The sequence below is a fragment of the Panthera pardus genome, unplaced genomic scaffold, assembly GCF_024362965.1.
Source record: "Panthera pardus isolate Hobbes unplaced genomic scaffold, ASM2436296v1 HiC_scaffold_12, whole genome shotgun sequence".
Taxonomy (NCBI): domain Eukaryota; kingdom Metazoa; phylum Chordata; class Mammalia; order Carnivora; family Felidae; genus Panthera; species Panthera pardus.
In genome coordinates this window covers 96,781,949-96,809,205 of record NW_026526677.1, presented here as the reverse complement: position 1 = coordinate 96,809,205, position 27,257 = coordinate 96,781,949, and the positions used below count along the sequence as shown (strand labels likewise).

General features: G+C 39.9%; 1 protein-coding gene across 2 annotated transcripts in view; it reads left to right on the top strand.

Annotated features, from left to right (window-relative positions):
- TBCEL (tubulin folding cofactor E like) overlaps positions 1–27,257 on the top strand; it is a 76,117-nt gene that overhangs the window by 24,283 nt on the left and 24,577 nt on the right. For both annotated transcript variants that reach the window (XM_019468855.2, XM_019468854.2), the window contains 6 exons: positions 2,721–2,870; positions 4,565–4,704; positions 10,890–11,071; positions 12,372–12,628; positions 15,236–15,362; positions 17,590–17,706. In XM_019468855.2, the coding sequence (XP_019324400.1) occupies positions 2,738–2,870; positions 4,565–4,704; positions 10,890–11,071; positions 12,372–12,628; positions 15,236–15,362; positions 17,590–17,706 (956 nt within the window). In that variant the 5' untranslated portion in view covers positions 2,721–2,737. The remainder of the gene's footprint in view (positions 1–2,720; positions 2,871–4,564; positions 4,705–10,889; positions 11,072–12,371; positions 12,629–15,235; positions 15,363–17,589; positions 17,707–27,257) is intronic.

Genomic DNA, 27,257 nt, shown 5'->3' with positions numbered 1-27,257 from the left:
ATGTGAGCTGGGGAGGGGCAGAGAGAGAGGGAGACACAGAATCCGAAGCAGGCTCCAGGATCTGAGCTGTCAGCACAGAGCCCCACGCGGGCCTCGAACTCACAAGCTGCGAGATCATGACCTGAGCCAAAGTCGGACGCTTAACTGACTGAGCCGTCCAGGCGCATCCCCCTTTTTATCTATTTTGCCCATCTCCCAACCTGTCTCCCCTCTGTCGACCATCAGTTTTTCTTTGTATTTAAAGGTCTGTCTTTTTGTTTGTTTGTTTTGTTTTTTAAATTCCATATATAAGTGAAATCATATGGTATTTGTTTTTCTCTCTCTGGCTCATTTCATTTAGCATAATGCCCTCTAGGTTCATCCATGTTGTCTGGGATGGCAAGATCTCGTTCTTTTTTAAGGCTGAGTAATATTCCATTGTATGTATGTATGTCTGTATACATACATACACACATACCACATCTTTATCCATTCATCTGTCTGTGGGCACTTGGACTGCTTCCGTATCTTGGCTATTGTAAGTAATGCTGCGGTGAACATAGGGGTGCATATACCTTTTCGAGTTAGTGTTTTCACTTTCTTTGGATAAATACTCAGTAGTGGAAAAACTGATTATATGGTATCTCTATTTTGAACTTTGGGGGGAACCTCAATACTGTTTTTCACAGTGGTTGCACCAATTTACATTCCCACCGGTAGTGCATGAGGGTTCCCTTTACTCCACATCCTCTTCCAACACTCGTTTCTTGTCTTTCTGATAGCAGCCATTCTGACTGATGTGAGGTGTTACCTCATTGTGGTTCTGATTTGCATTTTCCTGATGATTAGTGATGCTTGAGCTTTTCATGGGCCAATTGGCGATCTGTACATCTTCTTTGGAAAAGTGTCTATTCAGGTCCTCTGCCCATATCTTAATTGTTTTTTTTTTTTTTTTTTTAGTGTTGAGTTGGATAAGTTCTTTATATGTTTTGAATATTAATCCCTTATCAGATACATCATTTATAAATATCTTTTCCTGTTTAGTAGGTTGCCTTTTGTTCTGTGGATGGTTTCCTTTGCTGTGCAAAAAGCTTTTTATTTTGATGTAGTCCCAATAATCTATTTTTGCTTTTATTTTCCTTGCCTGAGGTCTCTCCTATATTTTTGTGGTATCCTTCTAGCTCTTCTCCCTGCCTTTGATATGTATTTCCTCTTATTCATCAGCTACTTGATTGCCAAAAAGAGCTTCCTACAAATTTTAATTGTTGTATTCCCGTTCTTAAAACCTGTTAGTTTCTTCCTGTTTTCTACAGGATAAAGTCCAGCTTCTTAATGTAGTACATACGATCTCCTCTGAGGTTCCTGATTAGTTACTCCTTATGCTATTTTCTGTTAGGCCGTTGTGCATTCGGATTGCTATACCTTTTTACATGTTATCCCTTCTTAGAGTACTCTTAACTCACCTTCCTTTTTATGATTATTTTAGTAAAAAGCTTAGCATCTGATAGTTGGAACTATGGAGGTCAATTAGTTGCCTACATTTTGATTTATATTCAATATAGCTCATAGGCCAGCCCCTCAAGATAATGGGTTAGCAGGCTGTCAGAAGTTAGCATTTTACTTTGTTTTGTTTGGTTGTTTATTTATTTTAGAGAGAGGGCACGAGCATGGGAGGGGCAGAGGGAGAGAGAAAGAGACTCTCAAGCAGGCTCCATGTTCAGCACGGAGCCCAACTCAGGGCTCAATGCCATGACCCTGGGTTCATGACCAGAGCCAAAATCAAGAGTCAAACACTCAACTGAATGAGCCACCTAGGGGCCTCTAGCATATTTTTAACATTACCTGTTTTAAACTCTGCGTGAGTACTGAGAGGATGCTAGAGTTACTGTAATTTGGACCCTAAGCTGAGGTTAGACACTGAAGATGCTACTCAAACTCAAAACCAAAAGAAATGACATTCTGTATTAGTTAGGATTAGGTCCATTTGTAAGTAATTGAAAAACTGAACACTGGCTTAAATAAAACAGAAGTTATATATCTTTCACAGAAATTTCCAGAGGTATGCAATCCAGCACCATTATGGCAGCCCAGTTCCATGAAGTCCTCAGGGACTTTCCTTCCTCAGGGTGTGTTTTTGGGGCCCATAGTGCGAGGTGGTATTTGTTTTCTAGGCAATAGAATTGAGCCAGAGACCAGGAAGGAGGCAAAGGCATTACTCTGGCTCTCTGCCATAGACCATTTCTATCCCGTCAACTAGAACCTAGTCCTATACTCATCCCTAAGTCCGATGTATACAGTTAAAAATTCTTTTAGGGTAGAAGAAGAGGAGAATGGATTTTGAGGGATAAATATCAACGGATTCATCTAAACTCTTTAATCTGATGTTGAGTCTATACCTTTCTTTTTAGTCCTTTTTCCTCTAACTTACCACATAAACCCCATGTTCCAGCCCAAAGTCTTTCTATTACCGTTGGCTGGAAATGACTGTCTCCTCATCAACATCTTGTGGCACTGTTATTCTGGATTGCAGTTATCATGTACTGGACTGCATTGCTGTCATTTGTCTACATATGTAGCCTCCCTATATCGTAAGGTCTCACCACAGTGTATATTCCTGGGAGCGTTGACCGTGTCTCATATGTCTGTACTGCCTGGGCTGGTGCATTCTAAATAATTGGTTTGCGATACAAATTTCTTATATGCTAAATGAGTAACTTGGATGATTTCTTGGTTTCTTGTAGAATTTTAGGAAAGGAAGATGGATCAACCTAGTGGAAGGAGTTTTATGCAAGTATTATGTGAAAAATATAGTCCTGAAAACTTTCCTTACCGTCGTGGTCCTGGGATGGGAGTCCACGTCCCAGCCACACCTCAGGGCTCTCCTATGAAAGGTAAGATAGACGTGACCTAAAACATTTATTTACTGGAGCTTAGTACTTAGGACATCAAACCAGATATTGCCTTGTTTGTAAGTTATTTCCTTTATTTTGGAATTCGAGTTGCATAGTCTTTCTTTCTTGTTAGGACTTCAGTTTTTTGAAAAACCCAGAAGGATCTCTTTTCCTACAGACTGGCCGGAAGCTGGCTTACTTGCGCTCATAAGGCGCGAACAATATCTGAGTGGTGATGTTTCAAATATGTGTTCTGACGAGGAACTTCAGAGGATGTGAGATAGTCCAAGACTGGCCTGTGCCCTCAGTGACCTTACAACCTAATTGGATTACAAGATACTCACACTTACAAGCATCTAACACAGTTATGTGCAGTTCACGTTGAGCCAAATGATTGGCACAGTGATTGGGAAAGAAATTTAGGAGAGAGTTAATAAATATGATCAGGAAAGGGTTCAAAGCTATGAGACTTGAACGGACTCTTTAAGAATGTAGAATTCGGTTAGGGAGGAGATAAAGACATAGATCTAGGAGAGGGGGTATGGTGTGAGCAGAGATCTACAGCATTTAGAAATGTGCAAGATGTGTCTCTCGCTTACATGTTAGGCTCATGCGTATTGAACAGCTCTTGGATGTAGCTCTTGGTGAGTGTGGGAGATCAATATTGACAGTGTTTTAGTTCCTGTGTTCCTCAATACAACTGTCTTATCACTCCATATAAATTGGAATGGCAGAAAGAGGTGGCTTTCTTACTTAGTCATTTTTTTTCAAGCTTCATTTCCATGCTGAAAAATTTGATACTGGAAAGTGCTGAGTTGAAAAATTATATGATTTGAGGCCTCCATGAATCAAATATTTCCTTTGTGAGTCCTTATTTCATACCAGATAGGGAAAGAGTGGCTGAATTCTCATGTCTGTCCTTTTTCCTAGGGCAAGAGGCATGGTTTTATTGACACGTATTTTTGAACCGGGCAGTAGTTGGACCAAATTCATTAAATAGTTTAAGACCCTGCAATACTTTCTCCCATTACAATGATGTATTTTTAAATGTCTAATTTTCATAAAGGACACATTCTACATGGATATGAAACAGAAATGATTGACAGAGAAGTATGAGAGAAAGAGACGTAGATTTTTAATGAATCCACTTAAGTGAGGAGGATTTCCTCAATGATAGGAATTTGAAAATAGGAGTGATTTCACAGTAGACTAACTAATGGTTTGAAATAATTTTCGAGGGCAGCAATTGGTGGAAATACACATCAGACAGAGAGAAAAGAGCTATCCAGAATGATACTTTTGAACTAAATTTTAAAAAAGAAAGAATTGAGGCCAGTTAGAAGGCAGTGGTAGTCCAGATGAATCACAGTTTCTAGTGTTCAGATGATAAGATCATAGCAAGGATGATAGCCGTGTTGTTTGTGGTTGAGATCAGCAATCCTGCCATGGGGGGAAGCCTGCAAGACTCTTTGGGTTGTACTAGTCCAGTACTTTTATTCTCCTCCTGGTCCATATTTGACTGTTTCCCATTAAATTCAGTACCCTTTGATCCCATCATATTCCGTGTTTTCCAGGTCCTCGTGTAATTTTGTGCTGTTTGGTTTTGATTCCTGGGGGCTGAATGTATGTAGACAAGAATCAGGCTGATTTAGAACGTGTTGTGTTCCCCCCCCCCCCCCCCGGCCCCGATTCAGATCGCCTCAACCTCCCAAGTGTACTGGTGTTGAACAGCTGTGGAATAACATGTGCAGGAGATGAAAAAGAAATTGCTGCCTTCTGTGCTCATGTGTCGGAACTAGATCTTTCTGACAACAAACTCGAAGACTGGCATGAGGTAAAGTTTTTATATTGCTGCATTTTGGTGACTTCTACTGAATTCTGGTTCTCACTGGAGATTCTTGTCTCTGTGTCTCAAGATAAATAACTGACTACTTCAGCTGTTCTGTTGGTTTTTTTCTTTTCAATTAACATTGTTACTGCTAATTTTTCATTAATGTGAAAAGCACCAGGGAACTTTCTTCCAGGCATCTAGAGGTTAATAAGGCTGCAGAGGTGTAGACTGCCAACAATGCATTGGCGTTTCTACTGTTTCACTAGTTTACACATCCTGTGTTCATTGTACCACTCGTTCACCATTTATTACTATAAATTCACATAAAAATTGCTTGAGCTCAAAACTAAGATTGTAAAAATATTAATTTTTACTACTGAAATTTACTCCAAATTTTAAGAACTTTTCTAAAACGAATATTTTAAAACTTTTCCTTATTCTGTTAAGTCTCATAGGTGATTTGACAGACCCGATGTCTTTTGACCTCAGAGTAAGTCAAACCAACTACACAAATAAAAGTATTAACAACATAACATTGCCTACCTGATGATAAAATTAACTCGTGGAAGCTACTGTTAAGACTTAGGGAAGAAGGGGTGCCTGGGTGGCTCAGTTGAGCATCTGACTCTTGATTTCGGCTCAGGTCACGGTCCCAGGGTGATGGGATTGAGCCCTACGTCAGGCTTAGTGCTGAGCGTGGAGTCTGCTTAAGCTTCCCTCTCTCTCTCTGTCTCTCTCTCTCTCCCTCTCTCTCCCTCTCCAACAAAAAAATAAAAAAGAATTAGGGAAAAATAGTTCTTCCTACTTCATTCATTCTCCTGCCTTAATTTAGGATCTTCTTTCTTGCTTAAACTGTGGAGAAAGTTTCCTGATGGATTTTCCGGCTTCCCGTAAGCTGTCTTCTATAGTGCAACCAGACTCCTTTTAATAAATGGAATAAGATTATGACACTCTCCTGCTTAAAGTCCTTTAGTTGCTAAGATCTGAACTCTCTAAATGTAGCCTTCCACCATATGGCCCTTGGCTACTTTTAGAGCTTTATCTCCGTCTTTAGCCATATGCTTTTTCTTGCAGCTCATGATAAACTCTTGACATGAAAAGCTTCCTTGCTTTTATTCATTCTCAGTCCACTGCTGTTTTTCCTTGTCTCCCTGGCGTCTTCCTTCCCATGTATCTTGGCCCAAGTCACTATTCCTCTATGAAACTTTCCCCGGCTCTCATTCAGGCAGAAGTAGATTATCCCAGCACCTGTATCATGCTGCTATGTTACATGTGATTATTTATCACGATGTAGTACAGTCACTTGTTTACTTGATAGTTTTCCTGCTGGACCCTGAGCTTGTTAAAAGTCGAGATTTTTGTCTCTATTATCATCAGCACCCAGAGTGTCATACTAGGTATTCAAATGTTCGTTGAATGCATTAATGAACAAATGATTGTATCTTAAGGATTGATCAAGACCTCTTGCTCCAACTTTTCCTGCGATCTTAAGAAGCTCACTTAATCCTTTGGTGTTTTGCTTTGCTCACCTCTAAGACGGGGCTGCCGGGGCTGCCGATAAAACTGATCATTGAGGTGCTTTGTGGGTATTAAATGCCATACAGATTCCAAGACAGCTTTTTTGTTTAAGAAAAACCTGTCGGTGACCTAGTTGTCTTCAGCTTTTCTTATTATTTGTCTGTTTCATTGTCTTGTTTACTCTGATAACTGTGCTTCTGGTTACATTTCCTATTTTTATTAAGATGTTTACCAAATTCTTTGAGATGCATGTCCTTTGATTTTTAAGTGACTTGTTAATATATATGCAGATTTGTGTTCCAAGAAATAATCTCTATTTGTACATGGATTTATTTACTAATTCATTTATCTAAACAACTAGTATAGTTCACTGTTCAACAAATTACAGTCTTTGTCTTCTTGGTCCTTTGAGATGCTTAGTTGACATGCATGCTGTGTCCACGCTGCACAGAGGCAACAAGAACTGCCTGCTTCACCCCTCCCCATCTCCCGAATTCCCACAGTGGTCTGCTGCTGAACCTCCAGGGAGAGTTTTTAACCTGCACGGGTGACAAGTCAGACCACATTTTCCTCTGAATCATTTCACATCCTATGTTCGCAGGCTGATTCCCTTAAATGTGTTTCTTTGGGAGTGTAAAATTTCACAAAGGTTTTGTGCTTTGACCACGTACATAAGCTAAGCTTTTGCCAAGTGGTGAGAACAGTTTAACAGTGATCGAGCTGGTGCCTCGGAAGAACAATCTATGTCAGTGTGGATCAGAACACAGAGTTTACACTAGGCAGTTCAGCCTTTTCTCTGCTTAGAGAAAGGTCTACACTAAATATTTTCCATCCATTAACATGTATGGCCAGAGGGTCATATGTTCATTTGTGCTCTGTATGCATATTCTTACGTGTCCTCTATAAGTCTATATCCAGGCAGTTTTCAAATAAGTCTTTGTTGCTGCTACCGTTCGGGTTTCCGTTTTCCAATTTATTTTTGTTTTCATCATTCCTTTATATTTTGTCCTTTGCTTTAACTGTAGTTGATGCCAATCTTCTAGAATATCTATCAGAGAGCACAGAGATGGGAGAAACACTGACAGCAGAAGAATATTGATTTTTAGGATAGATTAAACTCTGCCAGGCTACAAATGCCTCATAGGTCACAGTTTTAAGACATTACATTTCGACCTCCTTACAACCTGTGTACCTGATCACCAAAACGATAAATTCATCCCTGGCCATTAAGTCAGTTTATTTTGGCCAGTTTTTGATATAGCAATGTGGGACCAAATAAGATAGTTTGTTCTTTTCGTGTTTTGAATGGTGACTAATGTTATAAGTAACTTCTTTTGTAGTTTAAACTACTGGCTACTGTATGTATATTCAGGGACAAAGATAAATATGAGTGAGAAGTGTGATACTGTGAGGGGAGGCAAAGATTTGTCTCCATCCTTTGAAAATTGGGCATCTGTGTGTGAAAAAAGATGCATTTTTTAGCTTTTGACTTGAATTTCCCAAGGCATCTCCTTTTTCCTCCCTTTCTTATCAAAACCATTTTATAGGAGAAATTAACCCAAGTAGTTGAGAGGAGGGAGGAATTAGCCCCTCAGGTGAGGCAGAGAATAGCTTGGGTATAAGTTACAGATTGTTATCTTACAACCCTTTCCCCATTTTTCTCAAAAGTTTAGTTTCTTCATTTTTACAAGCAGAGTAGAGGCTCCTCTATTAAATCATAGAACTGTAGAGACCTAGAAGGTCGTGTAAGTTCACTCCATGTTTCGGCACACGAACAACGCAGGTTTGAACTGTGTGGGTCCACTTACATGCAGGCTTCTTGCAGGACAGTACTGTAAATATATTTTCTCTTCCTTACGGTTTTCTTAATAACATTTTCTCTAGGTGGGTGGAGGATGGGCTAAATGAATGATGGGTACTAAGGAGGGCACTTGTGATGAGCACTGGCTGGCGTCTGAAAGTGACGAATCACTAAATTCTTCTCCCGAAACTAATATTACACTATATGTTAACTAACTAGGATTTAAATAAAGACTTGAAACATATAGAAAAAAGAAGAAGAGAAGAAAAAAAGGTCAGGTGTAAAAGAGAGGATCTCTTTTGTAAAAATTCTTAAAATATCTACAGATGTAAGTGTATATGTTGGAATATGCATGCATTTTTTTTTTCTGGGAAGAATCGCAAGAATTTGTTCTGTTCAAATTTCATAACTGTGAACATTTTGTTACTGTTCTGTTTTGACTTCATTAAGGATTACCGGGGCTGTTGAATTGGGGCCTTTTTTAGTTTTCTTTATATTTCTCCATATGAAAACAAAACACATATTACTAAAACAACAAAATGAAACAAAAACATATTTTCTCTAGCTCACTTTATTGTAAGAATACAGTCCATAATACAACATACAGAAAAGTTAATTGACTGTTTACATTATCATTAAGGCTTCCCGTCAACAGTAGGCTATCAATAAAGTTTCAGGGGAGTCAAAACTTGTAGGCAGATTTTCAACTTTGTGGGGTGTTGGTGCCCCTAACCTCTGCGTTGTTCAAGGGTCAGCTGTATCACTCTAACTAAAGGAGTCTTTTTTTTTTTTTTAGAGTTTAAAAAAGGTAAGTCAGTATACTGCCCTAGAAACTCGCTGAATGTTTGTTTGTAGGACATTTTTAGAAGTACATTTGCCTGTGTAATTAATATATTTTTGAAAATCTTATCATTAGTGTAAGGTTACCCCCAAATCCTTTTTAGCCTTAACCTTTTAAAGAATATTTTTATTTGTAACATATATTATTTTTTCCTGCTTGAATTATTAGACTATAGTCCAATTTTATTTTTCTAGGATATTCCATACGATATAACATACAGCCAGGGTTGACAGATTGGTTCATACTATACTTACTATGTTAGGAATAGTTACATTTATTGAATGATGTTGTGCCATTAATTTATTCAGCAAACATTAAGTGCCCACTGTGCAGTAGTGAACTATCCCCTGCTTTCATGGAATTTACATCCTATTGGGGAATAGGTAAGGAAGTAAGTTTCTACACTGGGTTCAGTGCTTCACACTGGATCTCATTTGTTCCCACCAACAGTCCTGTGAAACAGGTGGGTCCTATTGTCTCTAAGTTACAAATGAGGAAGTGGAGAGTTGGGGAGGGAAAGTAACTTGTCAGACCACACAGCTAGGAAGTGTTGGAACCTGGTTTGAACCTAGCTTTTTTTGACTCTGAAAACAGTCCTATTTCTCATAACGTTTAATCACCACATTTCCTATTTGATGCTTACTACATTTACTGGGCTTTGAACATTTACTTCATACTGTTTAAGCTCGTTCTTTTTTTCTGGTTGTATTTATAATCTAGTTGTGGTATGTTGGAAGAACCATGGCTCTGATTTTTAAATCCTAGATTGGGTTCTTGTGATGCTGAGACCTTAGTCAAATTGTTTAACATTCCTGAGCCTGACTTTCTTCATTTGTTAAAATGAAAATAGTTTATCTTGCAAGTTGTTTTGAGAATTGAGTGAAATAAGCTTTATGAAAAGAGACTAGTACCATGTAGAGGTAATAGTTAAGGTGAGTAATGCTGATTTCCTTTTTTAAAAAAATCTTCTTTCCTACCAAGTTTCTAGCTAAATCGTTAAATTGATGATCATGTTTCCTCTTTTGTTATGGATGCTTTTTGTTTTTGAGTGTATATAAAGTTTGGTCATCTTCTTTTATCTTATTCTTTTGAGAGAGAGCCAAGTGGGGGAGGGGCAGAGAGAGAGGGACAGAGGAGCTGAAGTGGGCTCCGCCCTGACAGCAGACAGCCCCATGTGGGGCTTGAACTCACAAACCTCGAGATCGTGAAACCACAGGATCATGACCTGAGCTGAAGTCAGACACTCAACCGACTGAGCCACCCAGGTGCCCCCAATTTGGTCATCTTTGAGCCAAATTGAAACTGTTTCTTTTAAAAAAAAATTTTTTTTTTAATGTTTTATTTATTTTTGAGACATAGAGCATGAGTGGAGGAGGGGCAGAGAGAGAGTGAGACACAGAATCCAAAGCCGGCTCCAGGCTCTGAGCTGTTAGCACAGAGCCTGGCTCGGGGCTGGAACTCACAAACCACAAGATCATGACCTCAGCGGAAGTCAGACGCCCAACTGACTGAGCTGCCCAGGCACCCCAAGTTGAAACTGTTTCTAAGTGACTGTGGTTATGTCAGTTTTGAACACCTGAGCTGTTACCGTGTGTTCTTCAGTAAATCTTTAATTAGCCTTAATATTGTACTGAGGACAAAAGGAAGGAGAAAGTCAAAGAGAATTACATGACCCAGTCTCAGGTCTGTAGAAACTTGCAGCCTAAAACGTCATCAAAATTATCTTTTCTCCATTTATCAAAGAGAATATCATACAGAACAGAATCAAAAACCTTGCCAAAGGCAACGTGTAAAGTCTTTCTTTTGTACCATTAATTTTCAATTATGTCACTCTTTCATAGAAAGATTAAATTCTTTGCCAAGATTTGTTGAAATTACTTACACCCCTCTGTAGGTATCGTCACTAACAGGACTCCCTAATGTGAATGGCCTTTTGCCTGGAGCCCCACTCACTTAAGCTTTATGAGCATGATTGCGATTTAAAAACTCTGATTGCTGCCTGATACGCATTTCTTTTTTTCTCCCCAGGTCAGTAAAATTGTGTCAAATGTTCCCCAGTTGGAGTTTCTAAACCTGAGTTCCAACCCTCTGAATTTGTCGGTTTTAGAAAGAACATGTGCTGGGTCCTTCTCTGGGGTTCGCAAACTTGTCCTCAACAACAGCAAAGCTTCTTGGGAGACGGTCCACACGATACTGCAGGAGTTACCCGAGTAAGCTCAGAGAGCATGATGGAGAGGGGGCTGTGTTGCCATCTTTCTTAGTACACAGAATCACTGCTGATCTCCCATCTCAGAAACACTAGAACAGCAGATTGGATGGAGAACGAAGTCAGAAAAATGAAGTACTTAGAAGGAGGGTAATTTAGTAGCATTTTCTTTGGAATACTTGTTTAGTGTTGAGTAGCACCCAGACATAAGATATGTCATCCTTTGGCGAGAAAATATCCCTGAGAAGCACTTATCATTTCTAGATCAACCCACCCTTTCTCCATTTTAATCTTCTGATTACCTGATTTCAGAATTTTGCGTCAGCGCTTTTCTTTGGGACGAAAAAAAAAATCATACGATCTATAAAATATATTAACACTCAGATGATTAAGTGCCTCGCTGGCCCGATGGGAAAATGGAACACTTTTCGATAATTTAAACAAGAAATTATGCTTTTGTTTGTCAGTTTAGAAATGCTTTCTTACATTTGTTTGTATGTAGCTTTGAATAAACACACGAGTATTCAAAGGAAGCAGCTTAAAGAAATATGTGAAACTGTAGTTTCTTTGTCTAAATATGGAACTTATCAAAGCCTTTTGAGTCTGGTCTCACCCCATTTATTCCATCTGAGTTTCTCACCATCCCTCTAATGAGACTGGTTGCCACTCACTTCACACAACCCCTGGCATGGCAGAGAATGAGCTTGGAGAGCCTGCTTCCCCCTACTGGCCATATGACTGTTGAGAAGCGAATGAACTCCGTTTCCTTGTCTGTAAAATGGGTGTAACTGTATCTACCTGGCAGAAATAAAGCACTTGGAACAGGGCCTGGCTCAGGGTAGGAACTTAGTAAATGATAGTTAATAGTTCTGTTTCCACACATTGCGTTCACATTGTTTCTGGGATTTTCCTCTTATCTCCTCTCAACTTTTGCAAGTCTGCCCTTCCTTCAAGGCCATGCAGTCTTCCCTGACTATTCTAACTACAATTTCAATTCCACTCCTATGTGAACTGCTATCTTAGAGTGAGTACTGCCTTATTTAGCATTTAGTTATTTAAGCACAAAATTAATTTAGTGGGTTATCATCCTGGGTTATATCGTTCTCTGCTGTTTTATGTGTTTTGGGTTCTGTGTCTCCAGCTATATTTTAAGCTTGAGAAAGACATCTTTATGTCTTCCCCGCAATACCTACCAGACCCTCACACACAGTAGGCACTTATTTATTTATCGAATCAATGAAAGTAGGTGCAAAGTAGAAACATATCTGCTTTCAACAATGAAATATTTCCTTTTTTCTCTGCAGTTTGGAGGAGCTCTTCCTGTGCCTTAACGACTATGAAACAGTGTCTTGTCCTTCTATTTGCTGTCATTCTCTTAAGCTACTACATATAACAGACAATAACCTCCAAGACTGGACTGAAATACGAAAGTTAGGAGTTATGTTTCCTTCACTGGATACTCTCGTCCTGGCGAACAATCATTTGAATGCTATTGAGGAGCCTGATGATTCACTGGCCCGGTTGTTTCCTAATCTACGATCCATCAGCCTCCACAAATCAGGTGAGGTACATGCAAATTGATCTGAGCTTACACATGAGATCAATGATCGTGTATTTCTTTCAGTCACGGCTCTGCCTCCTTGTAAGATGCGTTTTCAAGGGTGACATGCAGGTGCCAGTTGATTAGCTAAATTTAGGGCGTCCGTGTTCGTAAATGATAAATACCAAGTGGCATAGCATCTTATTAGCTGTTTATGTTTTATATGCTGAAGAGGTCATACCATGAAAGGAGTGAGACAGATTGATGAGTTGGACAGTAAAAGGCAGAGTCAGAGTACAAGGAATGACAAACTAGCCCATTTTGCCTGGATTCAGGTTAAGGAATTTCAACCTACCGTACCCTGTAAGTGCTTACTTTTCTCTTCTAGTATGGTATGGTAGTTACATAGTATTAGATAGGATTGATAGCCAGTTTGCTGCCATTTGATTCTGTGTCTCCCAGAAATGAGTATTTTTAGCCTATTTTTTTTAACTAATAAATTTTATGTTTTAGAGCAGTTTTAAATTCATAGCAGAATTGAGCAGAAGTACTGAGTTCCCACATACTCTGCACCCCCGCCCCCCCCCTCCCCCCGCACAACCTCCCCACTCTCAACATTCCAGCACCAAAGTGATACATCTGTTAATCGAGCCTACATTTTCACATCATCACCCAAAGTCCGTATCTCACATGAGGGCTCACTCTTGGTGTTCTGTGCTTGGGACAAACGTGGAATGACATGTATCTGTCACTATAGTATCATACATAAAAGTTTCACTGCCCTAACAATCCACTGGGTTCTGCCTGTTCGTCTCTCCATACGCCCAGTCCCTGGCAAACAGCAGAGACCTTTTTACTGTCTCCGTAGTTTTGCCTTTTCCAGAATGTCATATAGTTGGACTCATACAGTATGTGGCCTTTGCAGATAAGCTTCTTTCACTTCATAATACGCTTTAAGTGTCCTCTATATCTTCTCATGGCTTGATAGCTCATTTCTTTTCAGCGCTGAGTAACTTTCCATTGTGTGGCTCCGCCACAGTTTGTTTATCCATTCACAAGCTGAAGGACATCTTGGTTGCCTCGAAGTTTTGGCGCTTATTAATAAAGCCGCTGTAAACCTCTGTGTGCGGGGTTTTGTGTGGACAGTAAGTTTTCATTTCATCTGGGTAAATGCCAAGGCGCGCGGTTGCTGGATCATACAGTGAGAATATGTGTAGTTTTATGAGACACTGCCTGCTGCCTTCCAAAGTGGCCGCCCCACTTGGCGTGCCACCAGCCACGAATGAGACTTGCTGTCGCTCCTCATCTTTGTCAGCATTATGTGCTGTGGATGTGTTGGATTTCGGCCATTCTAGGTGTGTGTGGTGGAATCTTGTTTTAATTTGCAATTCTGTAATGACCTATGATGTCGAGCATCTTTTCCTATGCTTATTTGCCATCTTGGGGAGGTGTCTGTCTGGGTCATTTGCTCATTTTTTAGCTCAGGTTGTTTATTTCCTTACTGTTGAGTTTTAAGAGTTCTTTGTGTATTTTGGACAACAATCGTTTATCAGATGTGTTTTTAACCAATCTCTTCTTCCAGTCGGTGACTTTTCTTCTCATTCTCTTGACATTGTCTTTCGGCCCATTTCTTAAAACCTATGTAGCTAAAAACAACTCTAATCTACAATCGAAAAAACACACAGCTTAATTTGCCATGGAAGTCATGCCATGGAAGTGGGAATGAGGTTTTAAAAACCAGTGTTTTGCATAAGGAAGCTGCTTATGACACAACTGAAGGGAAGAGAACAGTGGTGGCTTGGGACAGTATACACCAGAGCCCTCATATATCACTCCTCTGCTTACCCTTGCTTCAGGTTGATGGAGAGAGGAAGGGGCTATGTTGTTCTCTGAAATAGACTGAGCCTGTTATAAAATTGACCATGTTCATTATTACAGGCATATTTTTCCTGGAAGTGCCAACTATTGACTTGGATGATATATTTGCTCACGGGCCATAGGAAGACTTTTCTTTTAGCACTAAGTAATCTTAATTTATTGCATGTTCTCATGACCCAATGGTTCAAGTTGTCTGTTTTTGCTTTTGTTTGTTTTGCTTTTAAAATCTGTTTTCCCTGTCCCCAAAATGAGGGCAGTATGTAAGATATTATTTATTTTCTGGCTCTATTGAACTTGCCCCGTTTTAGAATTTGTTAGGTAAAAATGTGAGTTTGACAGTATTAACTCTGATCAGTAGTTATGTTCTGTGAGTCTGTATCTGGTGAAAAAGTTGACCGCGTCCCCCTTTTAATGTAATCATGGCATACATCGTGCTTATAGAAACCGGCGGTGACCCTCTTTACAAGGCCATTTGGGTGGACAATCAGTACCTTAGTAGGATGTTGGAGAATGAAGCTCTCTTCTCCTTGACCACTGGGATCATAGGGAGAGGAGCGGCTCTAGGGAAGTTTCTATGGTGTTTGACTGTATTCTGTTCTGTCGTTGCATGTAAGAAGATTTTCAGGATCTCTAACTAGTTTACGATCATTTTTAACATTTCAGAAATTAATTGAAGCAGTTTTTTCTATGTTAATCTTCTTTTTTATGTGCTTTTCTGGATTTACTTAAATGATATATTTCTCAAATCAGGTTTGCAGTCCTGGGAAGACATTGACAAACTAAATTCATTCCCCAAACTTGAAGAAGTGAGATTATTAGGAATTCCTCTCCTGCAGCCCTATACCACCGAGGAGCGGAGGAAATTGGTAATAGCCAGGTCTGTTGTCTGATGACTCTCCTTGCTTCTCTCGGGCCTTGTTTCATTAAAGGGATGGTGCGCTAATGAGGGGGAGTGCACCATACGTTTCCCCGTCTCTTGAACAGACAGCACTTGAAGGGGCTGCGTCTGTAGCTCCAGATCCCAGAAGAAAGAGAACACGGTGTGATGAGAAAAATGTGAAAAGTAATCGGCCTGCCAAGAGCACTGAAACGTTCCCTCACAAATCTATTCTATTTTTACACTTTTTAATACTTAACAATATTTGAAGCCCTGTTTTGGATTATGGAGAAAAAGTAGGTATAACAGGGAATGAGTTCTGTTTTAGTTGTATTTATTTTCTCTGTTAAATAGTGTCATTTAAAGCGTAAATACCTAAAAATTGGACGGTTTCAGTTCTATGAAGCTTAAGAGAGCAGCATCTGTGTTTTCTCCTTGAATATAGATTGACTTAAACATGACTACCACACGGCTGTGTTCTTCCTCTGGCTCCCCTGCCTCTCGTGTCTCCATCTCTGCCTCTCCCAGACTGCTGAAATGAGTGTTTATTTTTGTATAAGCCTTTAGCAGCAGTAAGATTTTGCCTGAGATGTAAAGGGCCGTGAAGCTTTCATTTGTTCTCTTTGCGTGCCATACATAGTGGTTTTGAAAGGGGCTTTAAGTTCCCTAAAGAAGAGTGGTTCTTCAAAACGGATGAACATAGGGAAAAAAAAGAGAAGAGAGGGGCCAACCAGAAAGCACTCTTAACTGTAGAGAACACACTGAGGTTTGCTGGAGGTGAAGGTGATGGGTATTAAGGAGGGCACTTGTGGTGAGCACCAGGTATTGTATATAAGTGGGGAATCACCAGATTCTCGTGCAGCTAATATTACATCCATGCTAACTAACTGGAATTTAAATAAAAACTTGAAAAACGAAAAAATTTAAAAAAGCAGAGTATTCTTTAAACAGGGTATTGCTCTTTCTACCCAGCTAACACCTAACAGATCCTTACTGCTTTGTAACATACACGTTAATATCTCATTGAAGAAATACATTTCAGCGTAGTTTCCTTCTAGAAAGAGTAAGTCTTGTAGTAGGCCTTATACTTTACTTTCTTCACGTAATTCTGTTGTAAATATAGTAAATTGATTCCTGTACTGTCTACTCTGTAGACCTCTGCTGTCCAGTATGGTACCATTAGCTATGTGTGACTTTTGAACACTTGAATTATGGCTAGTCTGAATCGAGATGTGCTGTAAGTGTAAAAATATACACGGGATTTCAAATACTTTATATGAAAAAGAGAACATTAAGTATCCTATTAGTTATTTGTTAGTATTGATCGCAGGTTGAAATGATTAAATCCTGGATATAGTGGGTTAAATAAAAATATATCCTTAAAATTAATTTCACCTGTTGTATTTTTATTTTTTTAAATATGGCTACTAGAGGGGCGCCCAGTGGCTCAGTCAGTTAAGTGTTCGACTCTTGATTTTGGCTCAGGTCATGATCTCACAGTTCATGGGATCAAGCCCCATGTCGGGCTCTGTGCTGACAGCACAGAGCCTACTTGGGATTCTCTCTCTCTCACACTCTGACCCTCCCCTCCTCGTGTTCTCTCTCTCTCTCTCTTCTCTGTCTCTTTTCTCTCTTCTCTCTTTCTTGCTCTCTCTGTTTCTCCCAGAAAATAAATGAATATTTTTAAATAAATAAGGCTACTAGAAAATTTAAAATTACATACGTGGCTTGGATTATATTTAAGTTGGACAGTGCTGGCTAGAATCTTATTTTGAAAGGTAAGGTATAATTATAAAAGGTCAGTGTCACATCTAAAAATGAAACTTTAAGGGAAGCTGGGCTGCTCAGTTGGTTAAGCATCCAACTCTTGGTTTCAGCTGAGGTCGTGATCTCACAGTTCTCAGTTGGAGCCCCGTGTCAGTCTCTGTGCTGACAGTGCATAGCCTGCTTGGGATTCTCTCTCCCTCTCTGCCCCTTCCCTGCTCACTCTCTCTGTCTCTCTCTCAAAATAAATAAATAAATAAATAAATTTTTAACGAGACTTTAGACATTTTGGGTCCTTTTATTCTATACCACTTTAGTTCATGTAGGTAGTTGTACATAAGCAGAGTTACATCAAACGTGTCCTTTCAAGAGAATAAGACTGGGCCTCAAACCAATGATTTTATTTCGAAAGCTGAATATTCTTAGTATCTTAACATGTCTTTATTTTGGTTTTTACTTACAGATTGCCATCCGTCTCCAAACTTAATGGCAGTGTTGTTACTGATGGTGAGCGAGAAGATTCGGAGAGATTTTTTATCCGTTACTATGTGGATGTTCCACAGGAAGAAGTGCCATTCAGGTAAAAACTACTCATCAGTTTAGCTACATTTTAGCAAGTATTGAGGCAATTTAAGAACTGTTGCTTTAGAGCAAATCTAATAATTTGTTATGCGACCCTTTTAGAGGACTTTGGTGATAGGTTAAAAAAAAAAAAAGGAAGAAACACAAAGCAAACCCATTTTATCTCGTTTTCCACAGTGTGTTTCTTCTAACCTTGCACTTGTATTAAGAATGGTCGGGTAAGTATTTGACCACTTCCACCCCCATGCTCCATGTCATTGATTCCTGTTTGATTCTCTTCTCCAGGGACACATCTTCACCTCCCCCAAAACTGGTCTCTTCTTTCACATTGACCTGCTTTCAGGATATACTAGGTTCTGCAGTTTGGAAGATTTGGCAAATAGGCATTAGGTTTCGAGAATACGGGGAAAGGACTAGAAAACAGACTCTTAAGGAAATACTAAAGGAATTAGGATGGTTGAGTATGAAGAGAAATGCGGAGGGCTGAATTAGTGATTACCTTTAAGCATACGAAGAGTTACTGTACATAGTTTGAGGAGCAACTACCTTTTTTTATGTTTGCTTATTAAATAAAAATAAATGAAACTTTGAGTATAGTTGGCACACAATGTCACATTAGTTACAAGTGTGCAACAGAGAGATTCAACAAGTGTGTATGTTGTGCTGCACTCACCACCAGTGTGGCCACCGTCTGGGACCACACAACACGATCGCAATACCATTCATTATATTCTGCGTTCTGTACCTTTCACTCATGGCATCATTGGGAGCCTGTGTCCTCCTGTCCCCTTTGCCCGTTTTGCCCATTCCCCTTCCCCCTTCCCCCTTCCTCCGGCAGCCACCAGGTTGTTCTCTGTGTTTACAGGTCAGATTCTGCTTTTTGCTTTGTTTGTTTTGGTTTTTAGATTCCACATGCAAGTGAAATCACATGGCATTTGTCTTTATCTTATTTATTTCACTTAGTTTAATATCCTCTAGGTACATCCATGTTGTCACAAATGGCAAAAAAAATGTCATTCTTTTTTATGGCTGAGTAATATTTCAGCGTGTGTGTGTGTGTGTGTGTGTGCGTGTGTGCGTGTGCACATGCCACATCTTTATCCACTCATCTATCGATGGACACTTGAGTTGCTTCCGTATCTTGGCTATTGTAAATAATGCTGCAGTGAACATAGAGGTGCACATATCTTTTCAAATTAATGTATTTTTGGGGCGCCTGGGTGGCGCAGTCGGTTAAGCGTCCGACTTCAGCCAGGTCACGATCTCGCGGTCCGTGAGTTCGAGCCCTGCGTCAGGCTCTGGGCTGATGGCTCGGAGCCTGGAGCCTGTTTCCGATTCTGTGTCTCCCTCTCTCTCTGCCCCTCCCCCGTTCATGCTCTGTCTCTCTCTGTCCCAAAAATAAATAAAAAACGTTGAAAAAAAAAAAAAAATTAATGTATTTTTAATTCTTTGGATAAGTACCCAAAAGTGGAATAGCTGTATCATATGGTATTTCGAGTCTTAATTCTTTGAGGGACCTCCATACTGTTTTCCACAATGGCTACACCAATTTACGTTCCCACCATAGTGCATGAAGGTTGGGAAAGAGCTACATTTAATACCCTGTAAATGTAAAAGGAAATGTAACAAGTATGATATAGGTAAACATACAAGGAAAAAATATCCCCCCAAACTGGTTTTTAGGTGTTGGCAACTAGAACCACTAAGCAAAAATGTTCTATGCTTTCCTTAATGACCTTAAGAAATAACACGAATCACATTAGACAAGCAGGATGCAAGTTAGGACTGAATGGGAGTCTAGTCAGTTGATCTTCTGGTTATAAATTTCTGTGATTCCAATTCATCCTTACTAAATATATCTAATTTTCCCCAGAGTTTTCTATTACTTACAGCTTTGAGGGGGTTAACATTCTATAAGGCTCAAGTAGTACTGTATAAAAAGATTCTGTGGTTTTGTTAGTAGTATTTTAAAGCGTAAACATTTTAAAAATATGAGACAAATCAAGATTTTTGAAGATTGCCTTTTAAAATTAGCTAAGGACAGCCAAATAGGGAGAAATAAATATTACTGTGCCTTTTAATACAACCTAGAAATAATAGGTTAAGCAGCATGACCTTTTTTTTTTTTTTTCTTTTTTGTAAAACATGACCTAACATCTATAGTTTTACTTGATTCACTCTAACTTATTAACGGGAGAAGTAAATATTTGGGCTTTGAGCATAAGCCCATCATTATAGTTTATTTAATTTCCAGCCCGCTGCAGGAAGTAGCGCACATATAGGCAGTACGTTGTTTTCTGTCTCGATGGCATAATTTTCCTAAAGTGCGTATATACCTCTGCACTAGTCCGTGTTCTTGAATTCGGGTCACGGCCACCATCTTCAACCACAGGAGGAATTTATTGGAAGGATATTAAGAAACTTCGAGAATTGTTAGGCAAGCTGCAGAACCAGGCGTAGACAGGAGCCAGGGGCAGCAAGAGCAGCCAAGGTGTCACTTGGTGTTTGGCCTCACGTGTCTCTGCTGGCACCGTCCTCCCTAGTCACCACAGTGCTGGACTTCACCGCCGGACGCTTGCGGTTGTGCAACGGGCTGTGCTGGAAATAATCTCTCGCTGACCTTTGCCTCTGTGTCTGACCAATCGATTGGCTGTGTTTAGGGTACGTGCTCACATTTTGTCTTCAGAGAGATAGGGAGAGGGATTACCTGTTCCACTTTGGCTTCTGCAGTGAGAGGTAGAATCCTGCTTTGCCTGATCTTGGGACTTTTCCCCAAACAGGAGCAATTCAGCAAAAAGACCCTCTATGATAGTCTGCCATTTTGACTGTCCAACATCTATGAGGATACCTTTTCCGCATAGTTCTACATATAAAAAATTATTCTTACCTGTCCTAATGTAGTCCTTGTACAAATGAAAACACATTTCTTTCTCCCTGAAATGAGATAACCTGTTTATTCTAATCCTAAAGACTGTGACCAATTAGCTACTGTAAAAGATTCAAGCTATTTTAATTACCACTCTGGCCTTGCTGCCTGTTTATGGAATTATGCCTCCTTTCCCACTCACTAGTGGTTAAATGTCACTGCTTAGTGTCTTCCACTTTTCTTGAAATTGAAATGAGCAAACTGATGTCAGTGCCTTACTGGTCTGTTAAATATTTTTCACAGGTGTGAGTGTTCTACTCACGAATGTATTTTTCAAGGCCTTGGAAAAGGAAGTGTCTTCTAGGTCCTTTGGTTCATAGATGGAGAATGAGTGAAGGAATAACATGGGTGGCAATAATTTCCATCATTCCTGTGTCCTGAAGTGTTTTATTTTCTCCTTCCACATCATCCCCCAAATTGGTGGCATCTCAACTTCGTTTAGCATAGACCACCATGAGTCCAATTTCTAATCATCCAACTAGACAAAATTTTAGAACCACTTCCAGCCACTAAAGCTACCTTTTTGAACTCAGAACCTCTGGTACTGTACTTACATCAACAAAATCAGCTAGATCTAACATTGCTTCTCCTTCCTGGGTCAGCACACTCGGAATCTATTCCTGTACTTATTTCCTGCATTTTGTCCACGTAAATGACCGAATTCTTGCAATTCCTTTGATGTTTTTGTAATCAACCCCACAGAGCATGCTGTGATCTGATGGTAGTGGAGCAGAGTGTGTGTGTGTGTGTGTGTGTGTGTGTGTGTGTGTGTGTGTGGAAGGATGAGGCAAATAGGGATTCGTTCACTCTTGCAAGGTAATTCCCTTAGGCAGGGGTTTCTCCCGCCTTCTCAAGCAAGAGAGGAACAGTCTCTTTAAGCCTGCTAGCCAGGGGCCTGAGTGAGGATTAGGGATTCAGGATGTTCCCGAGCCCTCAGAGTCTTCCTATGTACCTCTACTCCGGGTCATTCTCCTCCCCATCCCCACTCTTTCCGGTCCGTGCTTCAGCTTTCGTAGAACAGTCCCGATATGGATACAGATTTAACTGGCCTGTAATTCAGCAACCTGGGGCATCAAACTGTGTGCATTTGTTTTTAATAGCTACCTCAGCTTTATTGTTGTAAGAGAAAAGACACTTTTCTTTAAAGTACCTGGGTTTCAGTCTGCTTTAAGCCTAGTTCCTAGGGATTTGACCTTAATATTCTCTTGATTCAGGTTGTCTTATGCCCTTAGAGTAGCAGATGCTCTGCCTCATAGTCTTGAATTCTTCCTACCGTTCACATTGTTTTATTCTTGGCAGCACTCTCTGAATCACCTAGAGCTTTCCATGGGGCCACAAGTGGTCATGAGTTACTTCACTACACCACGTCAAGGCCTTTGCACAATCCCTTCCGTGAACACTAAGACGACGTTCGCTGGGCCTGCTAGGCCAAAAACCAATTTCAAATTGCCTATAATTACCTGCGGGGCTCTTGCTGGTAATCTCCCTGGTGCCAGTTTCTGAGTGCACACAACAGAAATCAACTCTGGCCAACTTCAGTAGGGTATGAATTTAGTAAAAGAATAATGAATACTATGTAGCTCACAGAATTGACAGGAAGATTAGAAAATCAGGCTTAGGCAGGATTGTTGGAAAGCCAGGCACAGCCAAGATTTCTAGATCTCTCTCTACAGACTCTGGTCACTGGTCAGTCATCAACACGCTGCTAGACTTCATTGCCCCCACACATTTACAGTCATGCCTTTGAATTCTTGATTTTTCTGTATCTGCTATGAATAATCGCTGTTAGACCTTGTGTCTTTGCATTTCCAGTTACAGTTAGGTAAGTTTGTTACCTTCCTGTGTTTTGGCTTTCAGGGAAAGAAGAAAGAGTACTTACTCCTCGTTAGTTTTGTAGTGGAAAATAGTTCCTACTTCTGATCTGTCTGGGGTTTCCCTCAAATCCGATGCTGGACAGCTAAAGTTGACATATATCCACTATAGTACCTGTTGCCTAATAGTTTTTTTGTTTGTGTGTTTGTTTGTTTGTTTTCATAAATCCTCCAGTAGAATGATCTGCTCCGGTAGAGCAAATATTTTTTGAGCCATTGTAATGCGCTAGGAACTGTGTTAGGCAATTAAAAAAGAACTGTAATACCATTCATCCTGATATCAAGATGGAATGATGGATAAGCATGGAGGAATTTGTATTATAATGCATTTATTATGAATTAAGAATACTGATCTATAAAGGTGTTTACTGTGGCTATCATTTTTTTAATTGTCTTCCAAATTATATGCATAATCTCTCCTTAAAATACCAATGAACAGTGAATAACACAGTGTCTAGGTAATAAAAGGTGAAAATTTAACTCTGGATAATTCAATAATTCATACAGAACCACATTTGAACTTTAGTTTCCAGGTAGGATGGGTTTTGGAGAAATAAAATCCATTTGACCATGGATTTTTTAAAAACCAGTGCTTAACTTGATTTTCCTATAAATTCTGACTTCTACCAACATCTTTTTCCAATTGTTAGGTTCCCTGAGCTTTTCCTTCTCCTTCCATTAAACATGTAATACTTGTATTCAACTTAGACGTAAGAAAAGGTAGCCAGTATGTCTTTCAAGGGCATGAATAAAAAGCCATTATGATCAGTTGAATGTCCTTTATGGTAGCAAAGTGATTTTGTGAGTCAGTTGTATTACTCACACACATCTGTTTCCATGTGATTAGTCGTTTTAGCAACAGAAGACTTTATAAAGATGATCCATAAATTTACATATTCTGTTTTTCTCCCTCAGACTACAACACTAGCTCCAGTTACCTGAACGATTTCAATTTTTTTATGATGAACAGAATAAAATGTTTAGAGGACAAAAGGGAGATACACTTAATTAAGAGTTTTGTAATTTCTTACAGATGCTCAGTTATCCTTTTTATTGTTTTCTGTTGATAGGTGGAGCTGGAAGTCTGTCGTTTACTGTAGATGTTCATGGTAATAATGGACTAACACAGAAGAACGAGCAGTTGCTTATATGTTTCATGTGGATTTACTTTGTGAGATAATGGAAGGCAAAAAATTTCTACTCCTGATTCTTGACCTTTAAACATCATAGTGTTTGCTTTTCCAATCAATGGACACTTTCTTTTGAAGCCTTCATCTGTGCCTTGTCTTTTCGTGGCTTGTGTAACAGTGGTGTGCTATTTCAAAATAAGTTCCGTGTGTGCCGCTGGTGGCTGAAAAGATGTCCTCACTGGGCTGGTTGTATTTCATTTATTGGACTCTCAGATTTTACCAGAGGAACTTCTAGGAAGTAACTCTGGATTCTAGCTGGGTTTCAAAGGGCAGTTAGTTTAACTTATTTACCGAACACTTGCTGTGAACCAAGAGGCTGTGGGCCAGAAGTGGGAGGCAAAGAGACAAAAAAGTACTGTCTGCTCTCAAGAAGCTTGCCATCTGGGCTAAGCTAAAGACGTATCTCCTTTGCTGGCTCCTGTTCATGTTCTCCACCTCTAAAAATAAAGATACCATAGGATTTGGTCCTCGGACTTCTCCTCTTTTGTACTCATCCTTAGGTACTTTTATCCAGTCCTGCGTCTTTACGTGCCTCCTCTATTCTAATAACTGCCAAATTCATTCTCCAGCTCTGATCTGCCCCTGAGTTTCAGCCTAGTATTTCCAAAGGCCTACCTGACATCTCCACCTGAATGTTTAAACCTGTTGTGTCCCAAACCAAACTTCTGATACCCTCCCTTACCTTTCTCTGGCCCCTGCCTCTACTGTTCTGCAAGTCTGTTCCTCTGCAAGTTTTCCATCGCTCGTTTTTCCAGTTGCCAGGGACAAAACCTCAGAGTTGTCCCTGATTTCCTTCTCCCATACTCCACATCTAGTCGATTAGGTTTTTTTCTTTCAGTACCACTTCCAAAAATATATAGGCAATCTGTCTATTTCTTACCATTCGTTTTAGTTCAAGCTTCCGTCGTGTCTTACCTGTATTATTCTAGCACCCTCCTATATGGTCTCCCTCAATTCACCTTGCCCCTGTGGCTTATTGTCCACATGGGAGCCAGTTTATCAGAACTCAAGTTTATTTAAAAAACAAAAAACGAAAAAGCCTTCCCGTGCTGTTCCTGAAACCCATCAAGCACACTCCCACCTCAGGCCTTTGTACTTTTTCCCTCTGTGGAATGCACAAGGTTAACTGCATGGCTTTCTCTCTTTGGGATACCTTATCAGAGACTCCTCCCTGACCAGCTGATCTCAAACAGTGCGACTCTGTCTCCTGCAATTCTCTTAACCTACTTTTATTTTTCTTATTTAGCAACACCTGACTTGCATTTTTTATACGCTCCTGGCCTCCCCACACTCTACTGTAAGTTCTGTAAAGGCAGGGACTTCTGTTTTGTACTTGGTCCTAACCTCAACGCCTAGGGTGGTGCCTGACAAAACAGCCAAAATAGTTCAGTAAAATGACTGAATCTCCGCATATGCTCAGGGAGCACGAAGCAGGGTTACTCTGCTCTGCTGGAAAAGGTGGTACTTCCTAGACAATGAATGAGTCAACCTGGTGAAGGGGAGGGGAGAATGTTCCAGACAGAAGGGCAAAAAAGGAAATAACTCCTGATGTGTAGTGATCTGCAGTGGTTTGAAATGCTTCGTGGAAAGTAGCCACAGTAGTCCTGGGCGGGAAGGTAGGAGCCAGGGCAGGGCCTTGAAGACCTTGGTATGCCATGCCAGGACACTAGGACTTTTTTTTGCATGCAGTGGAAAATCATTGAGACATTTCAAGTGGGGAAGTTCTCGGGAAGATTGTGGTTTCTATTTCGAGGGAGAAGCTTAGAGAGAACCAGTTAATAACTGAAACTTTGGTAAAGCAAATGTGCACTGGGGGTGGCTTATGTCCTTATGCAGAGGGGCACGTGAGGACTGAATTCCATTGTGGAATTTGAAATAGTCCTTAGAAAACGCACGGGGAAGTTCTACTTGTTTTCTGATATGTATAGCCCTGATTTATCTAGGGGTATAAGAGTATCATTTTTAGAGAAAAAGAAACCTACACGTTTGTGAATCTGTGCAAGTTAAAGCGTACTATCGTTTTTGCCTCCCCATTTATCAAATGTCTGTCTGCATTGCCTATATTTATCAGTTTTTCCTTTATGTTGTTTGCTTTATCTCCATTTCCTCTGCGTGAATTTAAATTGCTTATTTAGTACTGAACTAATACCGGTCTTCCTCTGTTAAGTTTTAAAGAGAAACAAAAAGAAAACCCATGTAACTTTTCTTTGAGAAATCAACATATCATGTGAGCATAAAGGAAAGGAAGCAAAAATAATATAAAAACAAGGAGGGGGACAAAACATAAGAGACTCTTATTAAATACAGAGAACAAACTGAGGGGTGCTGGAGGGATTGTGGGTGGGCGGATGGGCTAAATGGGTAAGAGGCATTAAGGAAGACAACTTGTTGGGACGAGCACTGGGTGTTCTACGTAGGGGATGAGTCACTGGAATCTACTCCTGAAATCATTATTGAACTATGTGCTAACTAACTTGGATGTAAATAATAATAATAAAAAAAAAATCAACATATCATGTATCTTTTACGGTTCAACTGTTTCTTTGGGGGAGGCGGTTGGTGGTTTTTTGTTTTTTGTTGTTTTTTACGTTTTTATTTTAATCACCTGGTGCTCATCACACATGTGCGCCCTCCTTAATCCCTGTCACCTATTTCACTCCTCCCCACCCCTTCCATCTGGTAACGATCAGTTTTGTTCTCTTTAGGTAAGAGTCTGTTTATTGGTTTGTGTCTCTCTTTTTTCCCCTCTGCTCCTTTGTTTTGTTTCTTAAATTCCACATTTGAATGAAATCATACAGTATTTGTCTTTCTCTGACTGACTTATTTCACTTAGCATTATACTGTCTAGCTCCATGCATGTCATTGCAATTAGCAAAATTTCCTTCTTTTTTGTGGCTGAATAATATTCTTTTGTATGCATATACCACATCTTTTTTACCCTTCATCAGTCACTGGACATTTGGGCTGCTTCTGTATCTTGGCTATTGTAAATAATGCTGCTGTGAACATAGGAGTGTATGTGTCCCTTCGCTACAGTATTTTTGATTAGTGTCTTTGTATTCTTTGGGTAGATACCAGTAGTGTGATTGCTGGATCGTAGGGCACTTCTGTTTTTCACTTTCTGAGGAACCTCCATATGTTTTCCAGAGTATCTGCACTAGTTTGCATTCCCGCCGGCAGTATACCCAAGGTTCCTTTTTCTCCAGATCCTTGCCCAAACCTGTTGTTTCTTCTGGTTTGGAGTTTAGCCATTCTGACCGCTGTGAGGTGTTGGTCTCATTGTAGTTTTGATTTGTATTTTTCTGACAATAAGTGATGATGAGCACCTTTTCATGTGTCTGTTGGGCATCTGGATGTCTTCTTTGGAGAAATGTCTGTTCATGCCTTCTGCCCATTTTTAACTGGATTATTCGCTCTTTGGGTGATGCATTTTAGAAGTTCTTTATATATTTTGGAACTAATCCTTTGTCGGATATGTCATTTGCAAATATCTTCTCCTACTCAGTAGGTTGTCTTTTAGTTTTGTTGACTGTTTCCTTCACTGGACAGAAGCTTTTTATTT